At 45.4% G+C, this 23,373-nt stretch overlaps 1 protein-coding gene across 1 annotated transcript in view; it reads right to left on the bottom strand.

Moving 5' to 3' along the window:
• The window catches only part of LIN7B (lin-7 cell polarity scaffold B), a 1,167,120-nt gene that overhangs the window by 487,256 nt on the left and 656,491 nt on the right, over positions 1–23,373 (bottom strand). The window contains exon 5 of the mRNA XM_077467159.1: positions 19,132–19,295. Coding sequence (XP_077323285.1) covers positions 19,132–19,295 — 164 coding nt within the window. The remainder of the gene's footprint in view (positions 1–19,131; positions 19,296–23,373) is intronic.

The following is a 23,373-nucleotide window of genomic DNA, read 5'->3' as shown; positions in this document are numbered from 1 at the left end:
CATACTTTTCAGTAAAGCTATTGCGTTTTCTGTATTGAATTTTGGTTTGAGTGGAAATTTCTACTTTGCACTGGGTTTCAGTGGATAGTGAAACTAGCTTTAACTGAGTTTTTGTACAAAGTGGTGTGTTATTTTCATTTTATAAATATTTGGGAGTTTCTATGTCAGCCATGGATTTTTTTGGTGTCTTTATATACAGGGTGATGGGGCTAGGCTCCCCCTCCCCCTCCCTCTTCCTTCCATTGATATGAAATAAACCAGTTTGAAGAGCTGGGCATGCAACAGGAAGTTGGTGGGAGGAGCTTGGTCTTCTGAAAGGTAAGCAATGAGATTTGTGCTTGGAAGGACAATGGGAAAACACTGGCATTTGAAAGAGTGTTTTAAATTTTATACTGTAATACAGTTTTGGGTAGAGAGCAAACAGGAGGCATCCATGTTATTTGTTGTAATATTTAGGGACAGAGAGAAGCCACATTGTTCTGTAGAGTAAGCAGGTGTAATTGTGTTTTCTGTGTGGCTTAATCTGGCGCCACAGTGTATGGGCGTAAAACGGAAACGCTTGTGTATGCATACACTGTGAGGGGTAGAGACCTAATTCGGGGGGTGATAACACCTCGGTTTGGGTTTCTAGTTGGGGGACTAGTTGTAGTCCGTCGATCCACCGCAGAAGAAGAGACCTGGCGGTGCTCTCCTAAATAGGTGCAATGGTTTCCCTGGACAGAGGGGTAACACGAGAAGCTGTTTTGAATCGCCATGGGCACTAGGAGGTCCATGCAAGGGAAGAATTGGAGGCTTCCCACAGTCATACGGCTGCACAGTACATAAAAAGCCTAGTTTTGGGGCTAAGGCCATTAGACCCCTTTAAAGATTGACATAGTTGGTCCAAGGATACTATTTTGGGTATCCCTCTGGAGTTAATGTAGCACGACTGCGGCTTCAGAAATCTGTAATGGTGAGTGCGTTGATGGAGGTCGTAGTACTTGCGTTTGTGATTCTCAGAGGAGGAACTGTGGTTAAAATTCTCATGCCCGTTTTAGAACTTTGTGTGGCTAGTCCATACAATATTCTGAGATGTTCTCGCGTCTTTCCCATTGTATGTATTTTTTTCTATCGCTAAAAGAGTGAAGGCAGTTTTCCATCTGATTGGTTTTAACATTTGTATCTAAATGTTTGTCTCATGTTTTAGTAACAGAAAGATGTCTGAACCCACCACGGCAGCCCTCTTACGTGTCGCGGGTGTTGTATCTTAGTAAGAACATGAAAGTAAGGATTACAGAGGGTTTAGTTATTATCGGTTTTGAGGAATGTCAATGACAATTTACCAATGTACACAAATATTGTATTGTTTACCATTCTTTGAAGGACAGAGTAATATCTTTTGTTTATATAGCGGCAGGCTCCTGAAGAGCACGCGCTATGCATTTTTTCAAAGTTAAACTTTACCCAAACTACAGTTTGGTTTGGATCTATTTGCCTACATTGGACTTCTGTGTCAGTCTGACTGGGCTGTGAGATGTTCAGCCTGGCCACAATGGACACTGTCTCTTGTGGCGGGCGTGGAACTATGGTCTGGTCAGGCGCTTAAGTTACTCTCTTTCCGAGCCAGGTCAGTGGGAGTGGCCCTCTCGCTGTGCCCTCTGGGAGAGGGTATTTAAGATACGGACATCACGTGGTTCGGGGTTTCCGGTCCAGTATGATGTGCTGACTTGGTCCTGGTCCTCCTGACCAGTCCCCAGGAAGGCTATGGCCTGGGGTGTGGATCCACCCGACTTTGATGCCTCAGGGATGGCTAGCCCAAGGCAAGGAAACTAAAGGAGGATTCTGAGGTGGTTGGGTGCCGTCTCTGGTTCGGGAGAGACCCATTGTACTTTGAGCATTCCAGGGGACGAAGGACTCTTTAGAAGAACACCAAGCATGGGTTGGTTTTCTTAACAAGAGCCTGGAAGGGCTAAAGTTGCCGAAAGAATCCGGTCTTGTGGATATCGCCAGGCAGGCTGAGAGATCCAGGTATCCTACAAGTGTTCTACAGCTTAGTTTCCCTACGTGTTCTGCAACGTCTGTGACGAAGACTTTGTTCCTGAGTAAGCACCAAGTTGGCTGCTAGGCCTTGTGAGAGAGGGACTGTCAGACCTGAGTGTTCATCCAGCTGCGAATGGCTATTCTCTGGATGCAGTCAAAGTAAGCAAGTTCTTTAATGTTTTCTGGACTTTGACATTGAGAGTACCTGAACTACCCTTTCCAACCCTCTGATCCCAAGTTGAAAGACTGTGCAATGGTTTGAGTTTTTCAAATAAAATCCATTCAAGTGGATCTATTGTCAGTCTCAAGTTACTGGGTCATCTACCACGGGACCTCCCCTAGACGTATCACAAGGAGAACAGAAGATATCGGTAAGCCCAAAAATAACCAGCAGCTCCTTCGGGGGTTAGTGCTACATTTATAAGTATCTTTTCAGGTCCAAGGAGTTTCTGAAAGTGTATGTACAGGTGTATAAGAAGGTAAAAGTATCATAGGCTATTTCACTGTTTTTTTTCAGCACTATTATAAACCCTGCGTGTCTTCCTCCAGTTTGTAATGAGGAAGGAAAAAAAGGGGGGGGGGGGGTGAGAGTGGTGACAGACAATTTTTCAAACCAATAATACTAACCGCTCTAATTCTAGCCAAGTTTGTGACCTAGTAGGAACGACAGGTTCCACAACTTTTTCCTTTGATGGAATTCGAGTAAGCAGTCTGGTGAACGACGCTCTCATAAGAACCTTTTTTTTTCAATGGTTCCAGGTATTACACCCCAGATGGTAAGATGCAGTGACCACAGTCCTTAAGTTCCCACATGTCTGGCTTATTGCCATATGAGGTTTGTTTGGCCGTCAACCAAAATCAGAGTTGTACTGTCCTCATTAGCTGTCACCTACATTCTCAGCTGATGGGGTAGGTGCAATCACTGTAACATGAATTCCAAAAGGTGCACCACAGGGTTCAGGAGTCCTTCCAGGACCCCAACACAATAACCAGTTTACATTCTTTCTAACCAGGTGACTGGGCCGTTGTAAAGAAGCTGAGGGGCGAGACCAGGCCAGCCACTGCAATAAGCTGCTCAACTACACCAAAAGGATGAGAAGTATCTTTGTTTATTTATATTTTTAAAGTGTATTTTCCAACTAGCTAAGAAAGTGAACAGGACCCATGGTTGGGTCTAGTCTGAGCCTCCACTGTGCTCTAGTACCCCAGTGATGACAGCGGTACATGATATATAGGATGTTCCTATTGGTGTGAGGAGTTTTGAAAAACTAGTAAAATCCAGACACTTGTCAATAGAATTTAACAATACATTTCTAGAGGGTAAAATTAATTATAATGTTAACAATAGCTCTGGTTCTTGCCAGCTTTGGTATCGGGATAACTAGGTAGCCAACAAGCGTGATTCAACTTTAGTTTGGTATTAATGTGGCTGACTACCCATGGGGAAGTGATGCTGATGGAACTGAGAACGTAAGAAGGATGGTCATGCCTGTTTATTTGGATGAGTGAGTTGAAACGTAAGGTATTATATAATTTAGACAGAAATGGGTGCTTATATGAGCACAATAGATGTTGTTGTGTGCATAGCATACAGACAAAATTCTACCACAAGATTCTTTGGATATATTTATCTAGATTGTCTCCAAATAACCGTTCACCATGAAATGGGAGACTGGCCAAGAGCTTCTTATACGGTGCTTCGGCTGACCAACTTTTCAGCCACAGGACTCTGCGTATATGCACTAGTCCTAGCATAAGTCGTGAGGCTTAAATGATAGAATCTTTCATAGTATCCACCGTAAAACATAGTGCTTCTGATACGCCAGCCCATTGCTGGGCCTGCTGATCAGGAAGAATATTAAGTATCTCTACAAACTGATCCTTTATGGACTGAGATACACCAATTGCCGCAAAAACTGGCTGCGCTACTGAACTTGCTGTTGTTCTTAAAAAGAAATTCCAACTTTTTATCTGTTGGATTCTTTAACATCTCTGCATTGTCTACCGGACAAGTGAGATTTTGATTCACTGAGGAAATTGCAGCATCAATTGCTGGAACCCCCCATTTATTAGAATTCCTCCTCCAAAGGATACACTGTAGAAAACATTTTTGGAGGAAAAAAACTGCTTATACGGGTGTTCCCATTCTGAATATATCAACTTTTTTAGCCATGAATAGATAGGAAAAGCATCCCCAGATGAGGGAGGCATTAGTGATCCCAAACCAGGGGTGGGCTCATTAATAGACTGCGCTACAGACAGCAAAAAGGTTGAGCGAACCAATTTAGTAAGGGAGTGTACCAGCAAACTGTCTTATGGGACTACTCCCTCTATATTAGGATCTTTGGAAGAGGAGATATTGGTATCTTCCAGATCTTTTGGAAGACCTTCCTGATCCCCTGTCCCTTGTACCCCAGGATGAGGGTCCTGAGTACTGGATGGGGATCTGTTACGTTTGGACCCACTATGGAGAGTGATCTTCTTTTCCAAACTAGAAATAGTAGAAGAAAAAAACTCCTGTGTGATATATATAGGGGCTGAAGTGTCCAGCGCTGCTGTAACACCAGTCTCCCCTGATGGCTTACTCTGACCAGCGGCATCACTCTCAGAGGAGGATGACATTCTTTTGGACATTGATTTAGGTTGTTGTAAAACAATCGCACCCCTAGAACCCTTTGAGGAGTTCCTGGTCCCCCTTCCACTCATAGCCTGATGCACAAAGCAGATGCACTACCAGAAGGAATGCATACACTGCTAGGCTATAGTCCAGCAATAAAATTCTGCTATTAATGCCCAGCCTGAAGCAGTAATGTGTCAAGGGAAATGCCTGTGTTACCAAATCTGAAGTAATTCCACCTCTTTGTGTCCCTCCACAGCCAGCAGCAGCACACAGTGTGCGTTTAAAAGCTTACTCCATGTGCACCTGGCGTCGGAGAAAGCAGATGCAGTTATCCACGCCCCCACATTGCCTACGGCTCCACCCCCATTCTTAAAAGGACGGGTTTTTCTGTACGAGCGGCGGATCACAGGTACCTTCAGACCCAGAGCTAGCATGGCAGGGGGGTTTACAAAAAGCCACAGAGTGGCTGCTGCATTTTTCTCGTTTTAAATTTTTTTTATCTGGTCTCTTATACCCCCAAGAGGGGAATCCCAGTATAGGGGGGCCACAGGCGGAGAGACAAATCCCCCTTTTGCTTACCGGATGATCTGCTGCTTTGGCCGGAGGAGAAGGAGGAAGTAATCGGCTCCTGACACAGTGCTGTTTCCAGGCGGTGAGTGCTCAATACAGCCCCCAGTGGTGACACATATGACACATAGGCATGACAACATTATTTACTTAAAGGAGACATCCATTAGAAAATTCTAAAATATTTCTTAGAAAACTCCACTTACCTTCCTGCCGCAGGGTCGTCAGTGGTAAACCAACAGACTAAATCTTCACCCTTCACGGTGGGCTCCATAAACCTTCAGGAACAGGGGAACCTAGAGGTAACCCACAATGATGGACTTGCAACAGTACCCTGCCAGTAAAACTTTATGGCCTTACTACCAAAAAGTACTGGATCCCAGGGTCCAGCTCTCTAAACAGAGAAGCATTCGTAGGCAAAACCTTGTTTCTACGGATATAAGGGCCGGGTACCATTCAATTTGGCCCAAAAATTACACTTTGAATGGATCCGGTCAGCATGGCAAGCCCCAGCAAGAATTGCTCCAGTGGCGCTCAGCACAGCACAGGACATCTTTACTCGTGACCAACACCTTAGACACTGGTGAAAAAAATGAGGTACTCCCAGTAGTGGGAGGGGTTATATAGGGAGTGCACTTCTTGTCTTAGGGTGTGCCAGTGTCCATCACCTAAAGGTGGCCTATAACCTACATAGTAACTACTATGGCTCTGTGTCCCCTGATGTGTGAAAAGAAAAGCCAATCTGCTAAAGAAATGTTTCTTCTCTGCAACCAACCATCCACTTGGTTCAGTGCCTCTTGTGCGGAAATCCCTTCTCTAATGCTATCAGAAGGGTTAGCTATAAACTCGGCTTTCAACTGACCCAGCAGCTGTGCCATTTGGTCTCTTAGTGAACTCGAGGCTTTCTTAAGATTGGTAATTTCAGACATAAGAGACCCCGTAAATGTGTTTTAAAGGCCTCCCAAACTACCCTATAACTAGAACCCTCGAAGTGTGCAACCAAAATACCGATATCTGGGATGCTATTAAGGTATCAGATGGAAAAAGATGTAGCCAAAAAGCGTCTAGCTTCCATGGTACCTTTATAAATGTTGAAATCATTCTATTGCCACATCTGTAATATTTGAGGACAGAAGAGAAATTAAAAACCTTAAGGTTTGGACTTTAGAGGCAATTTAGACCACATAATATTTATAAAAATGTACACTTTATTGGTACAAAACAATAAAAAGAACTTACAAAGAGCAAAAACATGAAGCTTAACCACTGGTCAACTGCCTGCTGGTGGCAGAATAGCACTCCTGCGCAAATCGCCGTAGCTTTATGGCAGACGCGTTAAGGAGTATAGGGGGTGCATGCCCGCGCGTCCCTAAGTAGCTGCTACATGTGCTCGGTGGCCGCAATGTCCGCCGGGAACCCGCAATCGCTCCTGACAGAGCGAGAATGGGGATTTATGTGTGTAAACACACAAATCCACGTCCTGTCTGCCAAAGTCAGCCCCATCCCCCCAGAGTTAGAACACACAGCGAGGGAACACATTTAACCTTTTGATCGCCCCTAGTGTCAACCCCTTCCCTGCCAGTGACATTTATACAGTAATCAGTGCTTTTTATAGAACTGTTCTCTGTATAAATGTCAATGGTCCCAAAAATGTGTCAAAAGCGTCCACAGTAATGTCATAGTACTGCTAAAAATCGCAGATCGCTGCCATTACTTGTAAAAAAAAAATTATAAAAATGCCACAAATCTATCCCCTATTTTGTAGACGGTATAACTTTTTTGCAAACCAATCAACATATGCTTATTGTGATTTTTTTTACCAAAAATATATAGAAGAATATGTATAATCTATTGGACTAAACTGATGAAGACTTTTTTTTTAAACTTGGGATATTTATTATAGCAAAAAGTAAATAATATTGTGTTTTTTTTTCAAAATTGTTGCTCTTCTTTTGTTTATAGCGCAAAAAATAAAAAGGGCAGAGGTGATCAAATGCCACCAAAAGAAAGCTCTCTTTATGGGAAAAAAAGGGCATACATTTTGTTTGGATACAGTGTCGCACAAGCGTGAAATTGTCAGTTAAAGGGATGCAGTGCCGTATCGCAAAAAATGGATTGGTCAGGAAGGGGGTAAATCCTTCTGGGGCTGAAGTGGTTAAAAACATATGTGTAAAATGCAGCCAACATACAATACTCTAGAGGTGAGTTGTTACACCATATAAGATGAGTGAGCCCCTGTGCATCAACGCGTTTCGCTGGTTCGCTTCATCAGGACACACAAAGGGGTAGTCTGAGAAAAACAGGTCTCACTTGTCTGCACCAAGACACACAAGCGCATGGAAAAGGGATCTCCTTGGGTGTGTACCGGTGGAAAAAGGCATGCTGAATGGTCTGATTCCAATAATCAGTGTAAGCAAGAGGTAAAAATTTTAATTATTCTATGTATAAATCCTGCGTCGACTATCCAAGCCATATGAACTATTAAAGCCGCAGACAGATATTCAATCAAGTAAGCAATCAATCTAATAAGAAGTTGTAAAAAAGTTACATTGTCAAGACAAAGATATGTCTAATCAGAAAAAACTAGGCATACTCCAGTACAATGGGGTAAATACTCCCTTGCCAAATATCTCAAGGAGCCAGTGTTCCACAAATTCTGTGGGATCCCTCCCTTGCACTTTTTTCAGGGAGTCCCACTATACAGACGATATTACATCTCAGACGGTTCTCCATATCTTCAGTGCGCATCTCCGTAGCTTTAGCCAGCTTTGCAGTGGATTGAATATCTCTCCTAAGTGGATTAAGCTCATCTTCTACCTCACATATTCTGCTCTCCACTGCCATGGTATGCTTTCTGTTTTTTTTGCAAGTCTTGTCTTATAAAGTCTACCTCCTCCTTCAGGCACTCAAAAATAGGATTTTTTGTACTCACTGTAAAATCCTTTTCTCTGTAATTCATCAACTGACACAGACATTGGGTTGCTACTCCACCTTTAGGAGAAGACTAGGAATAACATGTTATGAAAAAACACAAAGGGGCGGTCCATTAGGTAACAACCCCCCAACCTACCATGCAGCCTCAGTACATCAACAAGCAGAATAGCGTAAAGAAAAATAGGAGAGGCGGGTGCTGTGTCAGTCGGTGAATTACAGAGAAAAGGATTTTAACCAGTTGCCGACCGCCGCACGCCGATGTACGTCGGTAGAATGGCACGGGCAGGCATAAGGACATACATGTACGTCCCTTGCCTCCCGCGGGTCGGGGGCCCGATCGGGCCCCCGCCCGGTGCCTGCGGCGGTCGGTTTTCGTCCGGGAGCGATCCGGGACGAGGGGGCGGCCATTCATTCATGGCCACCCCCTCGCGATCGCTCCCGACGAATAGAAATCCCCGGTGACATCACTTCCTCTCCTGTAATGTAAACACAGGAGAGGAAGTGATGTATTCTCTCCTCCGTGTCGGTATTTTTCGTTCCGACACGGAGGAGAGCGGATCAGTGAGTTGCACCAACACTCTACACACACAGTAGAACATGCCAGGCACACTCACACCCCCCCTTTACCCCCCGATCACCCCCCCCAATTACCCCTGCCCCCCAGTCACAGTGACACCAATGTCATTTTTTTTTATTTTTTTTGCATTGGTGTCATTTGTGACTGTAATAACTGTTAGGGCAGTTAGAGTTAGCCCCCTTTAGTTCTAATGTACCCCCCTAACCCCCCCAATAAAGGTTTAACCCCGTGATCACCCCCCGTCGCCAGTGTCACTAAGGCTGGGTTCACATTGCAGCGGTTTATGAGAACGAATGTGATTCGCACCGCACTGCAGTGCAAATCACATCCGATCTCTGTGCGATTCGAGTTCAGCCATTCGCCGCACCCGCCGCACCCGCCACACCCTCCGCACCCGCCGCAAATTCGCACGGGACCCTTTTTTTGGCCCGCAGCAGAATCGGATCGCATGGGTGTTCACACCATGCGATCCGAGTTTGCAGATCGCACTGCGATATGCGAACTGATCTGGGGGTGTCAGTAACATTTCACTGACACTCCCAGCAGTTCGCATAGGGCAGTGTGAACTGCGGCGTTTCCGCATCGCTCCAGTGTGAACCCAGCCTAATAAGCGATCATTTTTCTGATCGCCGTATTAGTGTCACAGGTGACGCTAGTTAGGCAGGTAGGTATTTAGGTTCGCCGCAGCTTTTTATAGCGCCAGGGACCCCCATATACTACCGCATAAAGCCCCCTGATTGCCCCCTAGTTAACCCTTTCACCAGTGATCACCATATAACTGTTACAGGTGACGCTGGTTGGTTAGTTATTTTTTTATAGTTTCAGGGCACCCGCCATTTATTACCTAATAAAGGTTTAACCCCCTGATCACCCGGCGGGTGTCATTTGTGACTAATAACTGTTAGGGCAGTTAGGGTTAGCCCCCTTTAGTTCTAAGGTACCCCCCTAACCCCCCCAATAAAGGTTTAACCCCGTGATCACCCCCCGTCGCCAGTGTCACTAAGGCTGGGTTCACATTGCAGCGGTTTATGAGAACGGATGTGATTCGCACCGCACTGCAGTGCAAATCACATCCGATCTCTGTGCGATTTGAGTTCAGCCATTCGCCGCACCCGCCACACCCGCCGCAAATTCGCACGGGACCCTTTTTTTGGCCCGCAGCAGAATCGGATCGCATGGGTGTTCACACCATGCGATCCGAGTTTGCAGATCGCACTGCGATATGCGAACTGATCTGGGGGTGTCAGTAACATTTCACTGACACTCCCAGCAGTTCGCATAGGGCAGTGTGAACTGCCGCCGGGAGGCATGCGATGCGGGAACCCGCCGCGCATTCGTGGCGTTCCCGCATCGCTCCAGTGTGAACCCAGCCTAATAAGCGATCGTTTTTCTGATCGCTGTATTAGTGTCACAGGTGACGCTAGTTAGGCAGGTAGGTATTTAGGTTCGCTGCAGCTTTTTATAGCGCCAGGGACCCCCATATACTACCGCATAAAGCCCCCTAATTGCCCCCTAGTTAACCCTTTCACCAGTGATCACCATATAACTGTTACAGGTGACGCTGGTTGGTTAGTTATTTTTTTATAGTTTCAGGGCACCCGCCATTTATTACCTAGTCTCACTAGTGTACCCCTAAATTTAGGGGTGTCTACTTTCCAAAATGGGGTCATTTGGGGGGGGTTTGTGCCATCTTGGCATTTTATGGCCTTCAAAACTGTAACGCCCTTAGAAAGCCTGAAGGCGGTGCTTGGTTTTCGGGGCCCCGTACGCGGCTAGGCTCCCAAAAAGTCCCACATATGTGGTATCCCCGTACTCAGGAGAAGCAGCAGAATTTATTTTGGGGTGTCATTTCACATATGCCCATGGCATGCGTGAGCAATATATCATTTAGTGACAACTTTGTGAAAAAAAAAAAAAAAAAGTTTGTCATTTTCCCGCAACTTGTGGCAAAATATAAAATATTCCATGGACTCAACATGCCTCTCAGCAAATAGCTTGGGGTGTCTACTTTCTAAAATGGGGTAATTTGTGGGGGTTTTGTGCCATCTTGGCATTTTATGGCCTTCAAAACTGTAATAGGTAGTGAGAAGTGAACTCAAAAATTTACGCCCTTAGAAAGCCTGAAGGCGGTGCTTGGTTTTCGGGGCCCCGTACGCGGCTAGGCTCCCAAAAAGTCCCACATATGTGGTATCCCCGTACTCAGGAGAAGCAGCAGAATTTATTTTGGGGTGTCATTTCACATATGCCCATGGCATGCATGAGCAATATATCATTTAGTGACAACTTTGTTAAAAAAAAAAAAAAAAAATAAAAGTTTGTAATTTTCCCGCAACTTGTGGCAAAATATAAAATATTCCATGAACTCAACATGCCTCTCAGCAAATAGCTTGGGGTGTCTACTTTCTAAAATGGGGTCATTTGTGGGGGTTTTGTGCCATCTTGGCATTTTATGGCCTTCAAAACTGTAATAGGTAGTGAGAAGTGAACTCAAAAATTTACGCCCTTAGAAAGCCTGAAGGCGGTGCTTGGTTTTCGGGGCCCCGTACGCGGCTAGGCTCCCAAAAAGTCCCACATATGTGGTATCCCCGTACTCAGGAGAAGCAGCAGAATTTATTTTGGGGTGTCATTTCACATACGCCCATAGCATGTGTGAGCAATATATCATTTAGTGACAACTTTGTGTAAAAAAAAAAAAAATTTTTTTTTTGTCATTATTCAATCGCTTGAGGCAAAAAAATAAAATATTCAATGGGCTCAACATGCCTCTTATCAGTTTCCTTAGGGGGTCTACTTTCCAAAATGGGGTCATTTGGGGGGGTTTTGTACTGCCCTGCCATTTTAGCACCTCAAGAAATGAGATAGGCAGTCGTAAACTAAAAGCTGCGTAAATTCCAGAAAACGTACCTTAGTTTGTAGATGTGACAACTTTTGCGCAAACCAATAAATATACAATTATTGACTTTTTTTTTACCAAAGACATGTGGCTGAATACATTTTGGCCTAAATGTATGACTAAAATTGAGTTTATTGGATTTTTCTAATAACAAAAAGTAGAAAATATCATTTTTTTTCAAAATTTGCGGTCTTTTTACGTTTATATCGCAAAAAATAAAAATCGCAGAGGCAATCAAATACCATCAAAAGAAAGCTCTATTTGTGGGAAGAAAAGGACGCAAATTTTGTTTGGGTACAACATTGCATGACCGCGCAATTACCAGTTAAAGCAGCGCAGTGCCAAAGTGTAAAAAGACCTCTGGTCATTTACCAGCAAAATGGTCCGGTCTGAAAGTGGTTAAGGTGAGTACAAAAAATCCTATTTTATCTTATATTCACAGACTGACACAGCTCCTCTCTTAGCCATTGGGACGTCTCCAAGCAGTGCCAAAATGAGGGGTGGGAAAAACAGCATAAAAACTTCATCCACCATGGCAAGTGGGAACTATTATAAGCTTTACCCACATAAAACGACAGTGTGTGTAAAAACCACCACAAACACAGGGTGCTCCTCAACAGAGAGACACTACTCTTAAACCGCACCAAAACTGCGGTAACAAATGCAACAGTGCATTAACTTAAACTTTGTTTTTACCCACAAAAACAGGTAAAAAGGAAAAATTGTATATGCAATTGCAACTATACGGCTGCCTGCAAAACTTTGCGGCCAAAACAGGCATCAGCCGATACACTGACATCTACCTTGTAGAATTTTGTGAAGGTGTGAACAGATGACCAGGTCGCCACTTTACACACTTGAGCGACAGACGATTGATGTCGGAAGGCCCAAGACTTTCCGATTGCCCTTGTGGAGTGGGCTATGCCCAGAAAGGGGGGCACCTGCCCCTTCAAGGCATAGGCCTGTACTACAATCTATCTGATCCACCTGGAAATGGTGGCCGACGGGACAGCCATGCCTTTCTTTGGACCAGCCACCGAAACAAACAAAAAGAGTTTGACTTCCGGAAGGGAGCCGTGGCAGACAACTACACCCTCAGAGCCCAGACCAGGGAATAAAGGGCCACCTCCTTAGGATGTGTCGGCTTAGGACACAGAGATGGTAACACAATGTCTTCATTGATGTGAAACGCCGAAGCCACCTTCGGCAGAAAAGAAGGTTGCGGACGCAACACCACCTTATTCTTGTGGATAACCAGATAGGGCGACTTGCAAGACAAGGCCGCCAGTTCTGAAACCCTCCTGGCCGATGTAATAGTCACTAGAAAGACCACTTTCTGGGAAAGAGTCAACAGAGGAATCTCTCTGATATTTTCAAATGGTGGTTTTTGAGGCGCCGATAACACCAGGTGCAGATCCCACGGGGGTAACAGTGGACGCACAGGAGGAACTACATGTCGGATCCCTTGAACAAAAGTGCTCACTAGAGAGTGAGATGCCAGGGGTCGCTGAAAAAAGACAGCCAAAGCTGATATTTGTCCTTTAATGGTGCTCAAAGCCAATTTCTGGTCTACTCCTTGCTGAAGAAACAGCAGGACCCTGGATATAGAAAAGGAGCGTGGATGCCATCCTTTCTCCTCACATATGGAGATGTAGGCCTTCCAGGTACGATGATATATCTTCGGAGAAAAAGATTTCCGTGATCTCAGTATAGTTGGGATCACAGAGTCCGAATGACCCCGGTTCCTCAACACCTGGCTCTCAATAGCCATGCCGTTAAAACCAGCGATGGTAAAGCAGGATGGAGAATCGGACCTTGAGACAGAAGGTCTTTTTGTAACGACAGTCGCCATGGGGCGTCTGCCACCAGGCGCACTAGGTCTGCGTACCAGGGATGCTGGGGCCAATCTGGGGTATCAGAATTACTGGAATCCCCTCAGCCTCCACTCTGCGGAGCAGACGTGGTAACAGCTTTAGTGGAGGGAAGGTATAGATTAGCCGATACTGATCCCATGGAGCCACCAGTGCATCTGACACGTCTGCCAATGGATCTCTTGTCCTGGACACGAATCTCGGCACCTTCCGGTTAAGACGGGAGGCCAGAAGATCCACGTCTGGTGTGCCCCATTGCAGGCACAGTAGCCTGAACACCTCCGGATGCAATGCCCATGCTCCTTGGTCCAGCATCTGGCGACTTAGATAGTCCGCCTGCCAGTTTTCCACTCCCGGGATGTAAATGACCAACAGGTCCAGTACATTTCGCTCTGGCCACCGAAGTATGTGAGCAACCTCCCGTGCGGAGGCCGTGCTTCTTGATCCTTCTTGATGATTGACGTATGCCACAGCTGTGGCGTTGTCTGACTGGATCCTGATCAGATGCCCTCGCAATCTTATCGACCATGTGGAGAAGCATAGCCTGATTGCTCTCAGTTCAATCAGATTGATCGGCAACTTGGATTCCTCCGCCGACCAGAGGCCCTGGGTTGACTGAACTCCCATTACTCCTCCCCAGCCTGATAGGCTGCCGTCCGTTGTGATCGCCATCCATTTCAGAGGTAGGAACGACTTCCCGGACTGAAGTGTCGGGGACCTCAGCCACCAGATCAGGGAATACCTGACTAACTCGCTCACCTGAATGTGCCGATCCAGGGACAATGGAGATTTGTCCCATTTTGTCAAAATCTCCTTCTGCAGGACTCTGGTGTGGAACTGGGCATATGGTACTGCATCGAAGGAGACCACCATGAGTCCCAGGACTTGCATGCAGAAGCGTAGCGGCGACCACTTGCAGTTCATCAGCAGTTTTACCATGGCTCTGAGAGTCTGCAGCTTGTCTGAAGGGAGAAACGCTCTCGCTTCCATGGAGTCCAGCAGCAAGCCTAGGTACTCAAAAACGCTGAGTCAGTATGATCACCGACTTTTTTTAGGTTCAACAGCCACCCAAATTCCTGCAGGGTCTGCATGGTGATTGCCACATCCTCCTCTAACTCTGAGGCAGAAGATGCTCTCAGGAGGAGATTGTCTAGGCATCCCACGATGGCAATCCCGCGTTGCTGTAGCAATGCCAAAACAGGAGCCAATACCTTGGTAAAGACTCGGAGGGCTGATGCCAAATCAAAAGGGAGAGCCACAAACTGGCATGGGCTTCTCCGACTGCAAATCGCAGAAACTTCTGATGCCAGAGGCATATGAGTATGTGCAGGTACGCATCCTGGATGTCTAAGGACGCCAGGGAGTCCACTTGATGGAATGCAGTGACTACTGAGTGAACTGATTCCATTCTGAACCTCTGTACTTTCACAAAGTAATTGAGGGCTTTCAGATCCAAGATTGGATGTACCCTTTCCGTCTTGGGGACTACAAACAGGTTTGAGTAGAACCCCTGGAAATGTTCTGATTCCGGAACAGGTACTATCACCCCACGACTCAGCAGGTCCCTTACCTCCCCCAAAAAGGCCTCCTGGCAAGCCGGGAGCATGGGTATGCTGAAGGGGAAGAATCTGTTTTGCGGCCAAGAGAGGAACTCTATCTTGTAGCCAGAGGAAATCAGATCTCAGACCCATTGGTCGGACAGCCGAGTGGTCCACCGGGCTGCAAACTCCAGAAGGCGACCCCCCACCTGTGTTGCGGGTGGGGGCAAACCTTCATGCGGGAGCACTTTTGCTCATAGGCTTGTTAGGCTTGTGGTTATAGGGATGCTTTGGTCCTTCAGTGGTCCTCCTGTCAGACTGGGGACGCTTGGTCGAAGCTCCAGGCGGACAAAAAGCCGTTTGTAAGCGGAAAATGAGGGCCCTTGGGAGTAAAGTACTGTTACCACCTGTGGCATTTTTACTAATGTCATCCAAAGATGCTCCAAAGAGCCGGTCAGGGTATCACGCACAGCTGTGATCCAACAAGCGCTTTGTCGTGCGCAGCTGTGATCCAACAATCGCTGTATGTCCAGACCCGGACGGGGACTCATCCTCACTGTCCGAATGGTCCTGGTCAGCGTCATCTGAAATAACAGAGCAGGGGTCACCAGCTTCAGCAGGGCCCGAGTCTGCGCCAGAGCTCTCCCCAGAGGATGGGGGGGGGGGGGGCATGGGCTGCTTTTTAGTACCTTTGCACCCATGCGCTGCCTCCATCTTGGCAACGAACAAATTGAGGACCGCCGACAAAGCGTCCAGGGGCACTGCACATTCTGCAGGCAAACCGGTTGCAATTGCCTGGATTGAGGGGGAAGAAACACCTGTTTCTGAAGCCATGCTGACCCTAGCCTGTTCTGCCACCTGATGGGGACTTAGGACAGTGATGGTCCCACCCTCCTAACTGCTGCTGGCTGAGGGGCTCTTTCCTGCAGGACTCACCACCCTGACTGGTTCTGCGATGTCCAGCTAGTAGCGCCTGTGTTCCTTGTCAGCTCCCAGGTGCATAGGAGATCACACTGTGTCATTCATAACTGCTGCATATGGCGCTGAAACCGATCTACAATGGCTCAAAGAAAATGGATGCCGAGCGTCCAGTATAAGGACATAAAACACAGGGAAAATGGCCGCCGGACTACAGGAAAGCATGCTGCTCCTAGAGACTGACCAAAAAATGTGCTCAGGCTTGGAGAAAATGGCCACCGAGTGTCCAGTATAAAGGACAAAAACACAGGGAATATGGCCGCTAAGCTACAGGAGAGCATGCTGCTCCTTGCCCTCACCTAAGATGGCCGCTGAACACTGAAATACCATGAGGGACAGTGACAGAGAATGGCGGTGAACAGTGCTGCAGGGATCACAGACACAGCCTCATCAGACACCCCCAGGGAGAGAAAAACCACACATCAGGGCACAGCCAGCCAGCGCAGCGCCCCCAGGTGAGAGCCCCCACGAGAGCCCCTGCACATGACACACACCGCTCAGCAGCCACATGCAGCATCCCCCACAGGGAGGGGGAGGGAAGATAGGGACAGGGAGAGAAGAGAGGGAGGTGAGGGACCCCCAAATTGACCTTCCAAGAAATGCCCAGCTGCTCAGGGGGGCTGCAAAGCTAGGAGACATTCCATCACAGTTCCACTCTCCGATCAGTACGGGGTAGCTGCTGGCCAAGGCACACTGTGACGAAGACATCAGTAGCCTGGTCATTTGTGTGCCCCGGAGCATTAAAGCTCACCGACCACCTCTGGAGCTGAGGTACGTCGTGGCCGACCCAGCGCATAGCTCTGGTCTGCACACGCTCGCTGGCCAGGCTGAGGAGACTACAAGGATAAGGGTATCCAGCCTGTCACCCAGCCGGCTGTTGATAGCAGATCACAGGATCACAGGAGCAAAGCTTCTGCAGAAAAAAACCCAGACTGATGGGTTCCTAGGTCTTTCTCCTTCACTAGGCAAAATAAAACTGAGGCTGCATGGCAGGCTGGGGGGTTATTAGCTAAGGGAGCACCCCTTGGGTGGAACTTAAAGTTCTATGTTTTTTCGTAACATGTTATGCCTAGTCTTCTCCTAAAGGTGGCATAACAACCCAATGGCTAAGAGAGGAGCTGTGTAAGTCGGTTAATATAAGGGAAATCATCTTTTAGGGTGTTCACCGAGGCTGTACATTTATTGACTGCTCTCAGGATGTCAGCTAGGGTTGGTTGTTTGCTCTCTTCTTCCCCCTCCTCTGTGTCTAAAGGTGTCTCAGAGGGACCTTATCATGCACTTCAGGGTGTCTGCCCTGCAGTGCATGAGAACTTCTGAGAATAATAGAGATGCCCTTAGGGGGGATCTTTCCCTGGCACCTTAGGTGTCCTCGACTGGGTACTCACCGTGTCCTTTTCTGCGCCTTGTGGGCCAGGCTGAGGCAGGGCTGCTGTGGCACCATTTTGGGATTCTGGGCAGGCCCCATCCTCCTAGTTCTTAAGGGTCACCTTGCCGGATGATTGAGGGTTCATCAAGAGTACTTCTCTAGGGTTACGGTGTGAAGGCACCACCGACACCCAAAGACCAATTTTTCTACACCTGTTTGACAGGTGCATATCATTTCAATTTTTGACAGCAAAGCCAATTCTTGCTTTTATCAACAGTACCGCCTATAGGGTTATGGTGTGAAGGCTCCACCAACATCCAAAGCCCAATTTTTTCACACCTATTACTTCTATCCAAAGTCTGTGAAAGAGATACCAAAATGTATCCTAAAAATCTCTAATCTTGTTCCGAGTGCACTAAGTGGCCTCAAGTCATCATACAGGCTGGCTCCCAAAGCTGTTGTTTACAAAATAAAGAAAGCTTGCAGGGAAAATGTCATTTTTTTTTTTGCTTTATTAATGTCATTATTGCTGTCATTATTGCTGCACCAGGTTCTATACATGGTACAGATGTGCCAATTTACAGGCAGACTAAGGTGACCCCCCCAGACACTATATTTAAAGGATTTTTTCATTTTTACTTCTAATTTTTATGGTTTCACTTTAAGTACCAGTAAATTACTGCTGTATATTATGACACCCAGGGCAGTACCCAGATACCCATATCCTGTGTATGCCCAAATTCTTGCAAATAAGCTTTCAAAATGGCCACTTCGATTTTTCCAGTTCAGGTCCCATAGACTTCAATGGGGTTCATTATTCAGTTCCAAACATTTGCAATGTTTGAACTTTCTGCCACAAACCAAACCGGGGGTCATTTGCCCCATGTTTATTTATCAACATTAAACCTTATTTTACACAATATTGCTCAGTCAAATAGTGCATTTAGGTCTGCTTATAAGTTATTTATTCAACTACATAGCATGATGTCATCTACAAATGCAGCACATCAAACCATTTATAAAAAGTTTAAAAAGTAACGATCCCAACACTGAACCTTGGGGTGCACTACTAACACCCTTAGTCCATACAGAGTATGAATAGTTAATCATTACTCTCTGAAAATGGTAACTTTACACATTAGCCGTTTGTGCCAAATACATTAGCAAAGTCCAAGCATACTAAATACACAGTAACGTATTTGTCTACAGCCTTACTTCCTCATAAAAGAGAATATTTGTTTAAAAACGTAGTTTTTTGGGGAATTTATGCTATCACTTATCACAAAAATTCTTCAATATAGTTCTTTACCAAATTATCAAGTATCTTCCCAAATACAGGCATTAAAGGAAATTTACTACCAAGATTCTTCCTACCCCACAGACTTCAATGAAACTTTCGGCAAAGCTTGAATTTTGAACATAATTTCCCAAACAGCTCAAGAGTGGAACATGGGCTGATTTGCTTATCCCTAGAAATGGCATAATAGTACCCCCAGACTACAATCATGTATAGGGGACACAGTGATTATAATAGACTACACAGAGATAATGATGAAGAAGTAGAATATAAAGTATTAGTAAATACAAGAGGGGATTCCTGAGAATACCTGTTCTCTAGATTTTACTTTGTCCTCCCTGTTGTTTCCATTTCGGTTTTAAACAAATATATTAACACTTGTTATCTACCCCTTCATTGTAACCAGTGAAAACTAAGAGAACAGAAAGTAGCAGAGAGGACAGCATAGTTACAACAGCCATTGTCTCTTACGTGTAGCTGTTTTGCTGCTGCCGACGTCGGGCTGTCCTCATTTTTTCAAACCTGGCCTCCATCTCCTCCAGCACTTTTGGGGTGTAGCGCACAACCAGTTTTACTGTCCCTTGTGCTGCCTTTAGAAGCTCCACTGCTTTCTCATGTTGTTCTCCTTCCACACTCTGCAGACGGATGAGAAGCAGAATGGGTATAATATTTTAATAGTATAGTACGTTTAAAAACAAGACCAATGTATTAGCATAACAATTTGTTTTCTGAGGTTTTTTTGTGCTTGTACTTGAAACACAAGCTCCTGAAGACATGCATTCGTGTAAAACAGCATTGGGCTAGGATATTCTGCTTGAGGTTGTACCGCCATTCCTGTTGGTTTGGCAGCCTCTCATGTAAGTGTGAACTTTTATTGACTTTTATATGATGGTTTTTATACTTGTATTATGCACTCTGAGGCACCCCAAAATGTTACACTATAAGTCTGTTCTGTTGCTGGTGGTTCCTTTGTGATGCGAGTGCTAATTTGAGACACCATGGAGAGAGCCAGGACTGGCAGATTACTACTGTGATTGGCTGGAACCAAGAGAATGCTTAGAGAACATTTGTGGTGGTGATAAAGTGCTGTTTGCTGTTCTATTTCATAGACAACAACATCCTCTGGTGAGTGTGCAATCTTCATAGAAGGTGGAGGCCTGTCACAGTGGTGTTTTATTACATGGTGAAGGTGATATTAACAACATATTGGAGAGCCGATTCACTAGATTCTTCACATTGGATGGAATTCATTTAAAATTACAGTTTTTAAATGGACAGTTTAATTTTATTATCACTTGCATTATTTAAGCTCAAAGTCAATATGAGACACATTGTGGTGATTTTATGATTGATATAATTGTATATAACTAATTTTAGTGCTGCACTTGAATCCTTTCTACTTTACAGGGAATCACTGGCTGAAAATATTGATACCGAGATGATGCCTGCAGAACGTTATATCCTACAGGCGGGTTATGGCAAAGGTTGAAAAAAAAAATACACAAGTCCATCTAATTCAACCAAAAAAATACAATACCATATACACAATCCTATACCCACAGCTGATCCAGAGGATGGCGAAAAAACGCAGCAAAGCACAATCAAGTTCCTTCCTGATTCCCCTGAGAGGCAATTGCATATTCCCTAAATTAACTTTACCTACGTTAGTACCCAGTTATATTATGTACACCCAGGAAAGAATCCAGACCTTTTTAAAATTAATCTACTGAGCTGGCCAGAACCACTTCTGGATGGAGTCTATTCCACATTTTCACAGCCCTTACTGGGAAGAAACCTTTCTGTATTTGGAGAAGAAATCTCGTTTCCTCTCTATGTAAAGGAGTGCCCCATTGTCCTCTGTGATAACCTTAAATTAAATGACTCAAAGTTCACTATATGGACCCCTTATGTATTTGTACATGTTGATCATATGCCCCCTTAATCTCCTCTTCTCAAGAGAGAATACATTCAGTTTCTCTAATCTTTCCTGATAGCTGAGATCCTCTATGCCTCTTATCAGTATAGTTGCCCTTCTCTGCACTTTCTCCAGTTCTCAAATATCTTTTTTTGAGAACTGGTACCCAAAACTAGACTGGATATTCCAGATGAGGTCTTACTAATGATTTGTACAGGGGCAAAATGATCTATCTCTCTGGAGTCCATACTTCTCTGAATACAAGAAAAGACTTGGCATTGCACGCTATTACTAAGCTTATGATCTACCAAAACCCCCAGATCCTTCTCCACTATAGATTATCCCAGTTGTATTCCCCCCAGTATGTATGGTGCATGCATATTCTTACTCCCCAAGTGTATAACTTTACATTTGTCACCATTAAACCTCATTTGCCACATAGTTGCCCAATGAAATAGTGCATTGAGGTTGGCTTGTAAGTTAGAGACGAAGGATGTTATTCCACTGCATAGCTTAAGCCCCATACAAACTATCAGATTATCTGCTGAGTTTTTCCTTCAGATTTACCAAAACCATGTAGTAGAAGGGCCTGCCTGATTGCATACACATAAGGTTTGTCCTCATATTATATGGTTTTGGTAAATCTGAAGGAAAAACTCAGCAGAAAATCTGATAGTGTGTATGGGGATTTAGTGTCATCTGAAAAGACTGAAATGGTACTTTTAATCCCAGACCCTATATCATTTATAAGTTTGTTAAAAAAGCAAGGATCCCAACACTGAATCTTGGGGTACACCACTGATAACCTTAGACCATTCAGAGTAAGAACCATTAGCCACTACTCTCTGAATTCTGTCTTTTAGCCAGTCTTCTATCCATTTACAAACTAATCTTTCCAAGCCTGTAAACTTAAACTTACACATTAGCTATGTATGGGGACCTGTGTAAAATGCTTTTGCAAAATCCAAGAATACCATGTCCACAGCCACCCCTCTGTCCAAGGTTTTACTTACCTTCTCATAAAAAAGAAATCAGGCTTGTTTGACAACTTCTGTCTTTTATGAATCCACGCTGTCTGTTGCTTAAAATATTTTTTTTCCATCAAGAACTTATCTATGTGGTCTTTTATTAAACTCTCCAGTATCTTCTCAAGTATAGAAGTTAAACTAACAAGTCTAAAGTTACTTGGTTTTTACTTTAATTTATTTTTAAATATAGTCACCACATTGGCCCTACGCCAATCCAGTGGTACTATTCCAGTTACTAACGAGTCCCTAAAAACTGGAAACAATGACTTTGAAATTACAGAGCTCAATTCTTTTAAGATCCATGGGTGGATAACATCTGGTCCTGGTGCTTTATCCACCTTGATTCTGTCTAAATATTTCTGGACCATATCACCTTTGAGCCATTGTGGATAATTTGGGGCTGTGTCAATACCATCCCCATTATGGACATGAGCTCCCCCGTGCTCCTTTGTATCCACAGAGCCGAAGAAAGTATTTCTCTTTGTCCCCAGTCACCCACTCCAGATTATTTTGTAAAGGGCCCACATGCTCAGACCTGACCTTTTTACTACTAATATATTTGAATTTTTTGGGGGGTTTGTCCTACTATCTTTTACAATACGTCCTATATTTTGAATTTTTTCATCCTTGATTTTCTTTGTACATATTCTTTGTAACATTTAAATGGGGCATGGCTACAGAGCGATCATTGAGGTAGACACAGAATGCTGACCAACATACATCGAGTGGCTACTGACGGGGGCTGAGACGAGGAGTGGTGAGCCTTACAGCTGTTATCTTTCTATCTCATAAGCCCTGAGTCTGCTGTGGCCATTTATTATCCAGCTACTTTGGTCTTGGAGTGCTGTGAAATTTGTTTATGTGCCTTTGATATTCCACATGTGAGTGCAATGCAGTGAAATTTTATGAGATTAAAGTGTGTGAAGGTTTTACACTATCGGAGGCTGTGTTTTTTTAATTTACATGTGGAGTGTGTGGATTAATGGGGAGCTCTGCACTTGCCTCTGACTGACACCTGAAGATCTGTCACTCTTCATCCCTGTGAAAAGAGGGTTTAAGCGTCTATAGCCAGACACGGCAGTGTGAGGCATAAACAGCTGTGTGTAAAGAGGATTAATCAGGAGCTGTTTATTTGCCTCTGACTGACACCCAGGCATGGACTGGCCATCGGGACTACCGGGAGTTTCCCGGTGGGCCGATGGCTCAGTGGGCCGGCTCCAGTGACAGCCTGTCACCTAGGGAGCACTGCTGCCTAGCTGGGAGGGTGCAGGCCAGCCCGGATCAGTTTGCCAGGCTGCGGGGCCGGCGCAGCTCTGCTGAAATAGTGCGGAGTGACTCTGACGGCCTGGAATGTCACTCACTGTGTGCGCCGTGCCGTGAGCCTAAGCATAATGTGCTCAGCCTCAATGTTCGGTGTGCGGGCTCCACGGCCTGTCCGGGCAGCGCTGTCTTTATGCACTATTCAGATTGGTGGTAAGTTGCCGCCGCCCGCCAATCACTGCAACCTCGCTGGCACTGTGTGCCATGTCAGCCAATGAGGTGCTGAAGCACAGGCACGGCGCTCCGCTCGCCTCAACGTGACGTCATCCCCTCCTCCAGGCTCAGTCCAGTCCCACCCACGACAGATCAGAGGAGCCCCCGCAGTCCCTGGCTGTTTGGACTGCCCCACGCGGTGTGCGATTGCTGAAGAGCCCGAAAGAGGCAAAGCACAGGGCTCTGGAGAAGTGAGGGCACATCCTTTACTGTTCTGCCCAAATTATAGGGTGGGTG

This window comes from Lithobates pipiens, unplaced genomic scaffold, assembly GCF_037356315.1.
Source record: "Lithobates pipiens isolate NorthernLeopardFrog02 unplaced genomic scaffold, aLitPip1_a1.2 Scaffold_48, whole genome shotgun sequence".
Taxonomy (NCBI): Eukaryota; Metazoa; Chordata; class Amphibia; order Anura; family Ranidae; genus Lithobates; species Lithobates pipiens.
This window is presented reverse-complemented; position numbering and strand designations above follow the sequence as displayed.